Source organism: Pseudochaenichthys georgianus, chromosome 8, assembly GCF_902827115.2.
Source record: "Pseudochaenichthys georgianus chromosome 8, fPseGeo1.2, whole genome shotgun sequence".
NCBI lineage: Eukaryota > Metazoa > Chordata > Actinopteri > Perciformes > Channichthyidae > Pseudochaenichthys > Pseudochaenichthys georgianus.
This window is the reverse complement of record NC_047510.2, coordinates 29,270,869-29,286,529: the sequence shown is the minus strand read 5'-3', so window position 1 is coordinate 29,286,529 and position 15,661 is coordinate 29,270,869. Positions and strand designations below refer to the sequence as shown.

General features: G+C 41.9%; 2 protein-coding genes across 2 annotated transcripts in view; one reads left to right on the top strand and one right to left on the bottom strand.

Annotated features, from left to right (window-relative positions):
- Window positions 1-1,093: 1,093 nt before the first annotated feature.
- On the top strand, window positions 1,094-3,265 carry socs1a (suppressor of cytokine signaling 1a). The gene is made up of 2 exons (XM_034089270.2): window positions 1,094-1,386; window positions 2,409-3,265. Exon 2 carries the CDS (start codon window positions 2,466-2,468, stop codon window positions 3,162-3,164), a length of 699 nt encoding a protein of 232 aa, XP_033945161.1. The 5' UTR covers window positions 1,094-1,386; window positions 2,409-2,465; the 3' UTR covers window positions 3,165-3,265.
- A 4,918-nt stretch (window positions 3,266-8,183) lies between these two features.
- The window catches only part of clec16a (C-type lectin domain containing 16A), a 68,323-nt gene continuing 60,845 nt past the window's right edge, over window positions 8,184-15,661 (bottom strand). Inside the window, exons 27-29 of the mRNA XM_071203897.1 lie at window positions 14,886-15,056; window positions 13,941-14,075; window positions 8,184-11,204 (exon numbers count right to left, since the gene is read on the bottom strand). Coding sequence (XP_071059998.1) covers window positions 10,675-11,204; window positions 13,941-14,075; window positions 14,886-15,056 — 836 coding nt within the window. The 3' untranslated portion in view covers window positions 8,184-10,674. The remainder of the gene's footprint in view (window positions 11,205-13,940; window positions 14,076-14,885; window positions 15,057-15,661) is intronic.

Here is a 15,661-nt window from a genome sequence, read left to right as displayed (position 1 = left end):
TGGTTTGGTTTCCCTCTTGGCTCGAGTCAACTGATTTGGTCCTTGCTGTATTTAGAAACAACCTTATACTTTTCATGTGACTTGATGTTATGAATGTCATGGCTGCAGCGATCGTTATCACAATTCCTTGTTAGGCAAAGTAAAAAAAACAAAACGGCTAAACTGCCCGATTCTTTTTTCTCAGGAACTTCTGCAAAATCTTTGACTAAATGCCAAATAAAACTTGGTCTGACATTTGATAATGAGTATTGCATCAAAGGCAGCGCTACGCAATGATTGATACGTGACTGCTGTTTTTAAGCATTTGTAGTGAACGGACAAAAAACTGAGAGATAGATACAGATACACGGTCAGTGTGTGTGTGTGTGTGTGTGTGTGTGTGTGTGTGTGTGTGTGTGTGTGTGTGTGAGAGAGAGAGATAGGACAGAAGTGACGCAGAAATAACTGTAAAAATGAAACACTCAAACGGTGAGTGATAAAATGTAGTGTAATGTAACAAAGTACATTACTCAAATACTGTACTTAAGTAAAACAATTTAGGTACTTGAACTTTACAAGTATCTAAAGTATTTAGTATTTTTACATTAAATGTTGGACTTTTTACTCAACTACATTGAGTTACTTTGCAGATTTAGGTTATTAATACAAAATATAAATTGGCACACATTATTATAGGTTAAGCTACCCAGCAATGTAATTCAAATAAACCTCAACTTTACCAAGTGCAACATTGAAATTATGACTACATTAATGCACCAATAATTTGTATTAAGCAATTACAAATATCTGGTACCATTTGCATAACGCATACTTTTGGTACTTAAAGTATATTTTTGATGCCAATATATTTGTATTTTTACTTAATTTTGAAAGCAGGACTGATACTTGTAAATGAGTATTTTTAGTCTGCAGTATTGCTTCTTTTAATATAAACGCCGCCATTACTCGCATCTGTCCGTCTTTCTGTAAGCGTCCAGCTGTCATGTGGCTTTGCGGTTTTCACGAAATTCTCTTAATAATAAATGACTTGAAACGAAATTAAACATCACACGGCTCACACACTTCATGGGTTTCACTTTCGTTGGCTGGCAGTTTCAAGGAAACGATCTGCCACTGTGTGGCTGTTCAAGAGGCGGAACTAAGGCTTTATAAATCAAGGACTGGTTATCACCGACACACACACGAGAGTAGTTTGTCGAGTGGAGATCATCACAGACAGCAGATCCATAAAGTCAGAGCTGTCAAACTGTGTTTTACGCACAACTCCACGCTGCGCCACGGATTACCTGCAGGAGATAAACGGATTGCATTTCAGTGTTTTGCACTTTGGGATTACAGACACACACATACCGATCACTAAACAGCTGCTGTTGTTAGCACAAAACGGTAAGTCTTTCAAACTTAAAATACACATTTAACTGTTTGGGTTTCTGCATGATATAAATGGTGCTTTGCAACATTCATGTCTGCTTTTTTCCTTGGGCGGAGGGCAGTGGAAAAGAAGGGGATTGCACTTTTTTTTAACTGCATTGACTTTTTAGACAAAAATACATGCTGGAGTTTTCATTTTGCAACACACTATCCAGATGTTAACAGCAGCTGTAAAACGTTGTGAGCTAATGCAGACATTACAAAAATAAACTCATCCAAAGGGGAATATAATCCCCCCCCTGTATGGAAATATGAGTCCTTTAAATGTTATCCTTCTCCATGGTTCATTATTTGTTTTAGATGACATTGAAGTGAAAAAAACACCTAATGTTAATCATGACCTTTTCCTGGAATCTAAAATAAATGTTTGAAGTTACCATGTCCAGAAACACTACTTTCAATTAAAAAATGTAAAGGTTAAATAAATAATTAATTCGTCATTGACTAAAACAAGCCTGCATTTAACCTGGAATTTCAGTCAGTAAGGCTTAAGTGCTTCTGCTATAAACCCCACAAACTGTGTATGTGTATATGTGTAGTATATGTGTGTATACAGGTGTACAGTAATCTGAGTGCGGCTGACATTAGTTTACTGTATTATGACCTAACCACATATTCCATTCATACAAAACACAGTACAGCTCCATGGAAACTTGAATGAGACATTCACTGTGTGTGTGTGTATACACACACACACACACACACACACACACACACACACACACACACACACACACACACACACACACACACACACACACACACACACACACACACACACACACACACACACACACACACACACACACACACCCTTTTAGAGCATCAGAGCCTTACATTGTCATTGCCTAACATATTCATGTTGTTCACTGCCATCGTCTTTATATATTTGTCATGAAGATCCAACTCTTTCTTACTGACTTAAATGGGGAAATAAATGGATTTTTAATAATAACTTTTCTTCTCTTCTCTCTCAGGATGTCAGTGTGGTGTTCAGAGATGGGAGAGGGTCTGGGGCCACTCTCCCCTGTAGTATGGTAGCCAACAGCACAGTGGAAGGCCTTGACAAGACCAGGTTGTCTAGCTCATCCTCATCCTCATCGTCATCGTCAACCTCATCCTGTTCTTCATCAACGTCCCTGTCATTACCGCTGGCTAGGCACGAGCTCTCTCTCAGCCCTCAGCCAACAGAGTCAGAGCTTCAGCGTCGGGACGATCCCAGCCCGAGGCCGGTGTCGGTCCCCTCGGTGTACCTCACACACTTCCCCACATTCTCTTGTAAGGAGGACTGCAAGATCATTACGGACACAGCAGCCAAGCTTGAACACAGCGCCTTCTACTGGGGCCCTCTGGGAGTGGAGGACGCCCATCGCATGCTGAGGGACGCTCCTCTGGGAAGCTTCCTCATCCGTGACAGCCGGCAGAAACACGTCTTCTTCACGCTGTCCTACCACGGCAGCAGCGGGCCAGTCAGCGTGCGCATCGACTACAAGCAGCGGAAGTTCTCACTGGCGGGCAACGAGCGCTCCTTCCCGTCGCTCTTCGCCCTCTTGGAGCATTACATCAATTCCCCCAAGAAGAGCCTGAGCGTCCCGTACAGGAAATGGAAGCCGACACTGCAGGAGCTGTGCAGGAAGCGCATCATGGAGCTGTGTGGGGGGGGCCAGGTGTCCGAGCTGCCACTCACACATGTTGTCCAAGGCTTCCTCATGGAATTCCCTTACAAACTGTGACCAGATTGCCTCTCAAAGTTTTGATAGTATTATTATTCATTTCAAGAAGGACCTTTTTACTGATGAACAGTAAACCGGAGGAGTGTTTGGTAAAGACTGCTCATAATGCGATGGACGTTAAGACTGCGTTGTCATGGTCACACATGAAAGTATGTCCATTACCTGGGCTTAAAAACTGCAAAATGGTTCACAAGAGACATCATGACCACAGTCAAGTAAAGGCTGTCTATAATAGGACAGAGCTTGGCATTTCAACACACATTACCTCCAGAGACTCGTATTGCACACGGAGAGATCGCATTCTGTTCTCAAGGAAGTATAACAAGTCGGGAAAAGCGGCATTAAGAGACAGACACAATAGAGCTATAAATGAAGAAGTGGGGTCAAATGTGAATGTTCTATTGCAAACTATAGGGTCCGTTGTCGCCTGTTTGTGGCCACCAGTCGCCCAAAAATATCTAAAAGTGGATTGTGGGTGGACATTGAGAGCATCAACACAACATACTTTTTGGAGGGTACGGTTAAAAGATTCACAAGAAGAAGAATTGACTTCTGTAGCAGACTTTAATACTCTAATGTTGTTGAATGTTTACATCACACATGAATGTTTGCCAGCACTTAGGGCTTGAATACCATTTGATATCTGAAATATTATCGAGGATGTCAGATGGTTTTGGTGTCACGAGTTCTGGTGTGAAGTTGTACTGTATGCAGACGCACATCACCTCTTATTCAAACGTATCTGCCAGGCAGATCATTTTTTTAAAATGTTTTTATTATATTTTGAATAAAACTTATTTAAACTTACCATGCTGGAGTTTTAGTTTTGATTGTGGTGTTTCTTTCCCCCAAATCATGTCATGTGCGGGAGAGGTAGGTGTAAGAAGGGGCGGAGACACACACACACCCTCACACATCCACACTTTGTTTGCAGTGTTTTACAGACTATGGGATAGACAGGCAGGCAGACAGGAAGTGTGACGTGGTACCGTACAGTATCGTCACCACTGTGAGTCATCTGAGTAGGGTAAAGTGACAGGTGGGTTGGGTTACATTGGTAGTAAATGGAGTGTTACGCTTAAACACACACGTTTACCAGAAACAGGGGCAGGGGTGACACATAATGAAGTGTGTGTGTGTGTGTGTGTGCTCTTATCATAAAGAGGACCCAGCTCGGATTGAAATTTCCTCAGGAGGAAGTTGGACATTTTGGGGGGGTTAGTGGTTTGACAGAAATGTTAAACGTGTGCGTTTCATTTCAGAGTTGTGGTTAAAGTTGAATATGTAGAACATAAACAGCTGCAAGTAAGCAGCACAGAAACAAAGTATTACAAGAAAGCAGGTGAAAGATGAAGAACTTGACAAGAAAACTATTACACGATGTCAAATTACTCTAAACAACCTGTACTTGAAAGTATAGTAAGCAAAATAGATTTAAAAGATTACATTTTTAACAAAGGGACTGCCATTATTTACAAAACACTGCCTGACATATCAACATGTCCCAATGGATCACATTGGAACAAAGCCCAGGTGAATTCTTTGCTGAAGACTTGTTTTTGGAGATTAGGCAATGCTTAAAAGGGGTGTGTACAAAACAATTAAGGCAGTGACTTAGAAGAAACCTTACACACCTTTTACACATTCTTACATCGAGCCATTGCATTAATAAAACGGTTGTAGAATTGCAGCAGAAATTCATGAAACTTCTTTTCCTGTCCTAACCACAAGTTGAAAAGTTCAACTGCTGTATAAATCAAGTTAATGTAAGTTTAATGTAGGAATATCCTGCTAGTGAAATATAACATTACCAAACAGCACATGTAAGCACATTTCTTCCGCTGAGAACCTGAACATTCAGTGTGTTTTCTTTGTATGGTTGTGTAACCCTTTGTGGGAATTCCTGACACTTTTCAGATACTACTAACTACTCGGTATCTTGCTGCGAGTTAGATGGGATCATGTTTGTAGAGAAGCCAGTTATCTTAGCTTAGCCTAGCATAAAGACTGGAGTGGAAAAGCACCTAGTATCTCCAAAAAGGTATCAACATCTGCCCACCACCACCACCACCTCAAACATCATTAATTAAACCACTATAGCTTGTTAAATCCTTAAAATAATAAGGTGTAAAGGCCAATCGGTTTTAGTTATTTCTTGACCGGGCGCAGTCACTTGGATTCTGCTGGTTTACACTTTTTTTTATATATTGGACGGATTGAAAAAACGAGATGTTTTGTCTGATGAATGTTAGAGGTGCTGTTTGGAGTATGTGCTGCAGACAGAGCAGTGTTGCCATCACCTCAATGTGCAGTCTTTGTTCAAAGCTAAGCTAACCAGCTGCTAGCTTGAGCTTATATTTGAAACATCTTCTTGTCTAATTTAGCAAGAAAGCGACATTTATTTCACAAAATGTAACTTAACAGTTAATTAGTTAAATTAGCACTGAAGTATTGTATTTGTAAAATAAAGACTTGTTGACGTTTTTAAAGCATTGTATAACAGAATGTTTGTTAGCAGTAGGCTAAATGAGATTAGCTTTAGCTCGTACTGAAATTATCTTTAGGAAGCAGATTCATTATTCTAACATTTTCAGTTTCATGACATCTCTGAGAGCATGCGTCTCTTTTTCAGACAGTGTAGTGTGCTAGTCATTTCTAAATTTAGGTTATGGAATCATAACTTTAACAAACCTCCAACCTCTTCCTTGTAACAAGAACTCCAACGCTAAAACCAAACCTTATCTTATGGCTTTTGATCTTTGGGGGGATTTTTTCAATTGGCTTTGGGTTTAAAATAATGTTGCCACACACACACACAACCACATCATGCTGAGTAATAATGAAGATAACACTCACAGCTTGATTCAAGTAAAACCTGACTAGTTTGAGGATATAATTATCTCAGCTTGAGGAAGACGCTGAGCAGAGGTGGACAAAACTCACATTAAAGTACAACATGAGTCAGTAATAAAAACAGTGGTAGGCCTATGTGTAATAACTGTTTATTATCTTGTCTTTTCATTCAAGCACAACGTGTGTGTTTAATGTGTTATGTGTGTGTGTTACGTGTGTGTGTGTGTGTGTGTGTGTGTGTGTGTGTGTGTGTGTGTGTGTGTGGGAGTGTCGAGTGAATCATACGTGGCAGTTCCATTCATAGCTTCTCAGTTAGTAGAACTTAACACACAATTCAGAGAAGTGAAACGTGAAGTGTTCTGTGATTGCGTTCTTATCACCTGTTTTCTGAGGAATCCTGGGTTGGAGTTTTGTGTCCTATAAAGACAAACACACACACTTCCACTGAAAACAATTGAAAACCGACACCTGAAGAGAAAGGTCTCTGCGAAAAGGCCTTGGACAAAGTGAGAAAGGGTGAAAGAGGAAGTTCAAAGCTTAACGTTCAATGTTAACAAGTAGTAAAGGTAACACGTCATGCTTTTCCGGTTATTACCCGTCCCCTTGTGTGTTATGAAGTTTTTCTGCATGTAAACGGTCTGCAGAATCACAAACCCTCAAAGTACACCCTGTAGCAAGTACAACTCTAACACAGAAAATACCTGTCTATGCTGCCCATGGATGATGCTGCCCCAGAAAGCCTCGTTGGACATTTCTCTTTGTCTTCCTGGGTAGGCTACAGTGACGTTTCCATACCCAAATGGACCAATCCGTGGAGCTCCTCACACACTCTCTCTCTCAGCGGCAAAACTGTGACGCGCTGGGGGGGTGCTAGTGGAGCCTTGCAGCGGCGAAACTTTGGCGCGGCGCGTTTGGGGGTGCGGGTGCTCGTGAAGCCTCGCAGATGGGGGTGGTGCAGCCCCCTCAGCACCCCTCCCTTCCCGTGTCCATTCGCGATGTCTCACAGACCCCACGAAGCAAGCAGGAAATGAACCCAGCTCACACTGTCCGCTCCTCGCAGCAGCGAGCCGCGCAACGTCCCGCCAACATGGCACCCAGACCCCACGCAGCATTCTCATCTGTTTGTCATTACTTGTGATGTGGGGGCTGCTTAAAGACAAGATTCCACTATATCCAGAGTGTATGTTTAATATTCTAAAATAGCTAAATAAGAACGTCTCACCTTATATTTAAAACTTTTCTCAATGTACTTCATGCTGGGTTGAGAAGACTGACTAAATAAGTATAATGTCTATTCATTTGACAGGCAGTCACATGATAGCCTAGCTTAGCATAAAGACTGAAAACAAAAGGAAACTGCGAGCCTTGCTTTGTCAGAGGGAACACAATGTACCTACCAGTACCTTTATCTGTTTAAAGGGAAAACAACGTGCACAACGTTAATCTTAAAGCTCACCAGTGTGGTAGTAGGCCATGCCTCAGACAACAACAATTTTAATCTTTTGTCAAAAGCTAATACTCAGAAGTGCTAGCCACTTTTGTTTCAAACTCGGTGACATGCCAACATGAAGGGTAAACTCGACAAATCTTCAAATCTGTCAAAGATCAAAACATCAATTGAATGCTTTGACTGTGGTTTAGTACAGAGAAGAAAAAAAACATACACAGAGCATCTTAGTATCGTTGCAGTACCAGGAACCCAGTCACATGTTTACGCATACATAACCAGACTTCCCTGAAGAGAGGAACCGCGATAAAGCGACATGTACAGACCACAAGAGGACTGAGGGCGCCTGTTGCAGCCACAGCGACACGATGCAAAGGTAGAAAGTGTCACCCAACGTCATCACTGTCTCACAAACACGCACTCAGGTCACACCATTTTTAAACCTTTGCAAAGTATTATGAAAAGGTTAGATTTTGTATTTATTCTTCAGTTTAATTCAGGTTTTACAGCTTCTGAAAACAATCAGTGGAGGCCTTCAAAGAGTCATTGTGTGTGTGTGTGTGTGTGTGTGTGTGTGTGTGTGTGTGTGTGTGTGTGTGTGTGTGTGTGTGTGTGTGTGTGTGTGTGTGTGTGAGATTCTGTGAAGATAAGGTGAACAAATATAAAAACAAAGAGCAGTGGAAAAACAAAAACAAAGACAGCAGATCACTGTCGTTAAGTAGAATAATTTATTGCAGTTCTTTATTTATTCCTCTGTTTCAGTTAATTCACAATAATTACAGGTTTTTTTAAAACCAAAATGCATTTACAGAGCATATAAACATATTACATACACACACACACACACTACAATCAGAGACTTAATAATGGAAGCTTGTCATGACGTGAGTGGATAGAGGTTGCCAATGGTTACAGGCGACATGCCGCCATGTTTTTTTGAACCATCAGAAGCTGCTCTACAAATTGTGCCAAGCCTCGTCAGCACGCCAGTGATCATCACTATCATTCTTCTGCTATTTACAGTAGCAAGATGGAAATAGACGGACAAAAAAATATATATATTGCTCTTAATTTCTCCTTTATAAACTTGTAGATGACGGCACAGAGTTACAAAATAAGAAATGTCGAGCATTAAGACTTTAGATGCAAGATAACAGCAGAAAAAGAAGAGCAAAGGAGGAAGTAGAGAATATGACATTAATAAAAAGGAATTCAAATGATGTTAGAGGAGTTTTATGTTCTAGAGAATCTGTGACACTGCTTTGATTAAATCAAGTCATGAAATAAGGGTCAAATACACTGATGCCATTCAAAATGAAGTAATAACACAGCTGTTCAGAGAGATAAGTCATCTGTTACATTCATCTCACCCCTCATTGATTAGCTGTTTACATTATTGCTCTAGTAAAGCTTTGTTCAGCTGACTAAGGGAGGAGGTGGACACTGACCTCAGAGCAGCTTCTGAAGAAATGACTCCCCATTTACCAGGAAAGCTTTTGCTTCCTGGGTGATTCGACCAGCTTTTAAACTAAAGCTGTGAGTCAACTTTGATGAGACAAAAACTTTACATTATGATTTAGGTTTTTGCGTGAAATTAAACAAATTGCACTTTTTCTGGAGGATGGGTATTTTAGAGTTAACCGGTAGTTGGATGGGGATTTTATAGTATTTTTTTTTCTTTTTGTGGGATTTTCCTAGGGTTATAAAACAGGTCTTTCCAACCAGAAAATGGCGTTTTGAGAGCATTGATCCACTTAAAACACAGTCATGGAGAGTCAAACTGAACTCAGGTCAGTGTCTGAGGGGTCACCAGCAGATACATTCAACCCAGTGTTATAGTAGTGTGTAGAACTGAAGAAATGGATGTTATTTCAAATGGTGTCTCTTAAAGTCTAACATTCCTGATATATATTAAACTACATCCCTCTACGATACTGTCAGAATTTAATTAAGCACCTTTTATTTTATATCTATACTCCTAATTATATCAAAAATACTCATTATTTTAGATGAGTAAAACATAATTTCACCGGTGTTGCGACAGATGGAAACGACATGAATGAACGCCTGACTCTGTGAATAATTGACTACTACTCAGTGAATGGCTATCCATATTATATAACTGCTGTACCACTTAATCGGCTCCATTCAGATCCTTCAAATCAATTATTCTCTCAGTCAGGGTGCTGATTGGTGATAGTTGGATACGGGAAGAGGGTTAGTGATGTAGACATTGAAAAGAAAAGAAAATCCAATGAGGTCAAAGTCTGTTGATTACCGTTGCATATCGGAAAAACCAAAAAACAAGTTTTACACGGCACTCGAGCAAGCCGCGATAAACTGTCAGCCCAAGAGATGGACACTACGGACACAGAGGGTGTGCTGGCTGTGATGACATTCAAAAAGCTGCTTTCACACTCATCCCGAGATGAATAAATCCACGTTTACTAGAGCACTTTAAATTTCAGGTTAACATCAAATGCTGCAAGATGTCAGTAAATGGGAAATTAGGTAGGTAGGTAACTAGGTAGGTAACTTTACACCTAAAACAAAAAGTAAAAAACACACACACAACCTAGGTCAATAAATCATCAGAGCCCATATACACACACACCACCCAATGGCAGTTCTAGGTGGCAGTAACTGCTAACGGGTGTGACACACAGCAGTTTGAAGGCAAGTGCAGCTGACTTTGTCTGTATTGTGTGTACAGCATGTGTGTTGTGTGTTAGCATCGAAGTGACTACCGCCACAAATCATTAGAGGTGAAAGAAAGACACAAACCTAGAACAGGTCTGTAACACCTCACAGTGCAGTGTGTGTGTGTGTGTGTGTGTGTGTGTGTGTGTGTGTGTGTGTGTGTGTGTCTCTGAGCTGACAAACAATCGTTATGAGTAAAAAACGTTGCTGGTTGCGCGCCTTTACACACGCTCGCTGAAAACACAACCGGACACACTCAAGTGCTCGGAAACCCAAATGTGCTTTAAGCCTTCCTGGAATAGTTCTCTCGGAGTAAAAAGAGTCTTCCTTCATGTGCAAATGCTGAAATGCTTCCAAATCCTCTGATGAATATCTACAGGTCGCAACGGGAAAATATACTGCAGCAGAGCTGGGTACTTTAACTATCACACTTCACCGTCTTCTCAGTGTGTGAGAGATATGTTTAAGTGCATGAACATGGGTGGGTGTGTGTGTGTGTGTGTTTGTGGGTTAATCCAGTTCAGGGGAGTCTGGTGTGTCACTGTGTACGTCTGCGTCTTCTGTTACATACTCTGTGGCTTGTTGGTCTGAGTTCACCTCTACAGGAGCATCTTCATCTCCTTCCTCCACTTCTTTCGCAGCCTCGTCAGTGGTTTCCTCTCTTACCGTCTCCTCCTCAGGCGAACCGTCTTCTTCTTGCAGCTCCTCCTCTTTCCTGTCTCCCTCCCCCTCTTCATCATCCTCCTCTTCCTCCTCCTCTGCGATGGCGGCGTCTGGTCTCTGGAGGGAGAGTGTGGCGGGGGTGTGGCTGGTGCAGGGGTGCAGGTGGGGTGAGTCTGAGGGGGGCAGCAGAGTGAGCGACTCCACGCTGAGGGTCTCTGCGCTGTTGTCGGTGAGGAGGGAGATGGTGGGCTGCGACGCCGGGGTGAGGCTGGGGGCCAGAGCCGCTACTGGGGCAGAGGAGACGAGCGTTACATCTCCACCTTCCCCGTCTCCAACCGAGGAGGAGGGGGGGGGGTGCTCCAGAAAAGCAGCATCATCTGAAAGGAGAGCAGAGTGAGGCGGGTAAACATGATGCTTTTCTAAACCCTCTTTTCTTTTATTTCACTCTAAAAAGGAGACATCTAAATGACTCAGATCCTGATCCTGAGTACCGACTCCAAAATGATCTCCAAATTAAGTATCATAATCATTTCAGGAAATCCTTTGCCTACAACATCAAACTTATCACGATCAATTTGAGTGGGAAGCTTAGCACCTTTGGGGTTAGCACATGGACACACGCGGGAAGCTTTATGTCGTTACTACAGGGGTCTACACATGCACTCAGACACACACAGACTGATGAGTGAAACCGCACAGCGTGTTCACCGAGTCCCTCCTACTGTTTCATATTTAAAGAGTTAGGATAAGCAGATCAATTTCAAGGAGCCTGACATGATTGACAAAGTTACTCATCAGTGCAGAATAAGGAGGGACAGGGTGGACACAGTGCACAGCGTGATAGCAGCAGCAGCAGCATTAGTTACTATTGGTTGAACAGTGGGCAGAACTAAATAAGCTTCTACTGTGTTAGTACACTTACTTTGTTAAAGTGTAAGGGTGCAGTATGAAAGACACAACAAAGAAATGTTTACAATAATCAAAGTCAGGTCTATTTCATTTGAATAAATCACTTGGTTTACTTAGAGTCTGTAACTCTAGAGGTCAATTCATTTGTAGGTTTGAAAGATGTATTGAATTAGGGCTGCACGATACTGGGAAAAACTGACATTGCGATATGAAAAAATACAGGAATTGAAGAAAAGACAGTTTTTTTTGTCTGCAAACATCCTTTCTTGAACTTTAGTGCTATACGATTGCTATTTTTCTAACTATATTCAACCGGATGAAGGATTTTAGTCACGGACGTCTGGATCTTAGGCCCATTCCCAAACCGCCCCCTACACCCTACCCCTCCGTTTGCGCGTTCACGCGGAGGGTCCGCCATATAGAGGGCTGTTCCAAAGCAACGAGTGTGGAGCGGTGTGGAGGGGGAGTGGGCTATCAAGCCCTCAAACAGCGAGTCTGCAGCGGTGCTGACTGGAGACCGGTCTCTACCTGACTGGAGTCACGCTGTGTGTGTCCGTCAGGAAACACGCTGTTTACAGCAAACATCCACTGATAAACTGCGATGTTAACAACCTCATGATGACCTCATATGTTTTAACTTAGGATCAAACCTGTGTTTAGTCTAGAAAAAGGTAAATGTGTGCATTTTATTATAAAGTTGTGTATATTTACAGACTGTTGCAAAAACTAAGAAGCTTATAAACATCAGGTTTAAAAAAGAGCTTTACAAAAACACACAATGAAAGATGTTTGGAGTTTTATTTGAGTTATTAATTTAAATTTTTTGTCTAAGAGATGCTGATTTGAAACCGTTGTTACATAGTTACGGCATTTCCTGTTTCTGCCAGAGAGAGGAGGCCGTCCCAAAGCTTGCTGCTGTATTTACTCCCTCCATCTGACAGGAGGAGCCTCGTTGAGCTGCGAGTGTGGCTACAGACGGAGTTCACTCCGTCACGGAGGGGTCGGGTCGAGGGAGTGGTTTGGGATTGGGCCTTAAGTTATCAGAGCAACAAGCTGAGCTAGCTCGGTTAGCAGCGCCGAACTGCCCTGGAGAAACACATGAAACGACTTTATTCAGTGTTTTTACCTTTAATCACCGGGTCCGTTTGCTTTGGAGATGTGATTGTGATTGGTGGTTTGCTGTCACTCACTCAAGTACCCCTGATATGAGAGCCGTGCAAGTTTTCCTTTTGAAGCAAGCAGCAAAATAATTGTAACATGACGTGTTTGAGTTAATTTGCCTACTCAATATCGCACGTCGTAAAATATATATATAAAAAAAAAATATTATTAATATTTATTATCGTCACGACATGATATATCGTACAGCCCTATATTGAATGATATCATGCACACTCATTTACTAAGAAAACATTTGAAAACACAGGTCTTGTGGTTAAGATTCAGTTATTAAATAATGCGTTTTTGTGGCATCTTACAGTACAGCCTTTGAGTTACTTCTTACATACAATCTGTACCAAATTCCACAAAATCTCCTGATGAGTGTCTGTTTTTTTAACCAGCTCTTCTTCTTCTTTAATTGTATGATGTAAAAAGATGAACAAAAATGGTGGAAAAGTAAGGAACCCTTTTAATTGTATCAAGATAACCATCTCATTGCACCTGGTGTGCCTTTCACCTGCTCTGGGATCAGTTCACCTGAGCTGAGGGGTCACCGGTGAAAGCTCCGCACAGAGCTTTGTGTGCATACGCCCTGAGTTACGTATAGCAGCAATCTACAGCCGTATGGTACACGCCTAACAGGTTCAGCAGTTCCTCTGAATTGCAGACGTGTGATGAATTACATTTACAAAGAAACGGGTAAACGCCCCCCATGTGACCCTGCGATATGCACAGCACAGACACCTACTGAGTGTATACGTTACTATACAGGATGCATCTGTGCGTGCTGTATAGTGCACACATACTGTGTTGACAACTCCTCAGCTCCATAAAGAGTGCATCAATACATTGTTCATTTAGTCTCCTGTTGTCCGTAGGATTTCATTTTTCTAAAATTATTGATTTGCATAATCTTACAGGATATTCTCCAGCTTAAAGATAGGAAAAGAAAAGTCAGTAAATACAATTGCCAAACAGAAAAGGGTAACATTTGGCTCTATATCTTTGTGTGTTGATGTGTGTTTGTGCTGTGTGTGAGCTACCTGTGGGGCTCTGAGCCGAGACAGTGCTCGCAGTAACAGAGTCACATCGTCCTGTGCTCCCACTCCCACTGGAGGGAGGAGAGGGGGAGGAGAGGGGCGAGGGACTGTGCGACACACAGTGAGCCACTGCGAAACCTGAACATGGACACACACACACACACAGTCATGAGTTACCATGGCTGGGACATTATATTACCTGCCAACTTAAGGACACAACTGGAGTCTGAATAATTGCCACACACACACACACACACACACACACACACACACACACACACACACACACACACACACACACAAAAAGGGTGATAAACACATTTCTATACTCAAATAGAAGCTATTGTTTTAATAGGAATGTGGCCTAGCTCTAGGAGCTTCATGTTTTATACCGACGAACAAAGACTCATGATCTGCAGCAGGTAATATAAACCTGGGCGTTAGCAGGAACACAAAAGGCAACAGAAGTGAACCTGAAATTCAACTATCGAAAATGGTATTTAACAAAAAATGAATTCCATGAACTTTATTAAAGCAAGCAGAGTTTTCAGCTGTTTTCTCAGGAGTTGTTTTTCTTTGCAAAGCCTCGAACCCGACTCTCCCAATCGACGTAGTGTTACACTTCCACACTGAAGATCATATCTCTAACCCTTTGCCACATACGTTTCTATAACCATTTTGGTTAAAGGTCATGGCAACATTCTGAGAAAGAAGAAAGATTATATTATTTATATTTTTCATAAAGAATCCAGCGTGTGTCAACCAGGCGCCTGAGCTTACCGTCATTGTTTCATGATCAATCGGATCATATTCTCATCTAACTATCTTTCTAGGCTTTAGTATGTCTAGATATAATCAGAGAGGGTTGCATGAAAGCATGCGCCTCTGATGCAGAAGGATAAGGCAGAGGGGTGTGTAGGCAGTGGAAGCTGTTGATCTGTAGGTCACCTGGTACTTTGTCTACAGAGGCGAACACGGCTCTGTTCGCCGTCGGGTCATTGGGCGACCGTCTCGACTGCTCGTAGAATCTGAAAGGCAGCCCGCTGGGTGAAGCGTTGGAGGTCTGACCGAAACCCAACACCTCCGATGCACTGGGCTGCACCGGCAGGTCCAGCAGAGCTGCAACATAGAGAGGCAGAGAGTGTAAGAGGCCTTCAGGCACACCATGGTTATAGGGTAAAGCTTCAGGAAGGGGGGCTGACGAAACGCAAACGCTTTGGGTTTATACTATGATTAGTTTCCAATAAACTAAGCATTGTTTTTTGTATGTGTGATTGTTTAGTCAATGAGAGAATATGACATCCTTATTTACTTTGCAGCACCGGCGAGACGTAAGATATCTGTTATTAGTTTTGTGCGTCATTTAAAAGAACCAGACTATCAGGAGAGGAAGTACCAGTGACCGATGGGTAAATCCATCAGTATTTAGAGTACAAAGGAACTGGAGGCAGAGGAAGTCATTTGAGAAAACACAACAGTTATTAACGGATTAATAGGAATTGATATCCAAGAGAAGAAGGACGTTGTCTAATCAGGGAAACGACTGATGCTATGGAGCGTTTTAGCGGTTGGAGAGTAGTTTCACTTCTACCAAATGTAATAAAGTGATGACAAATTATTCAACCTATTGATTTAGCTTCATCAGTTTGTGAAGGGACTTTCAGTGCTTGTTAAACATAAACGAGAAGTTGATAAACTGTGGTTGGACATTAATGAAGTTTTAT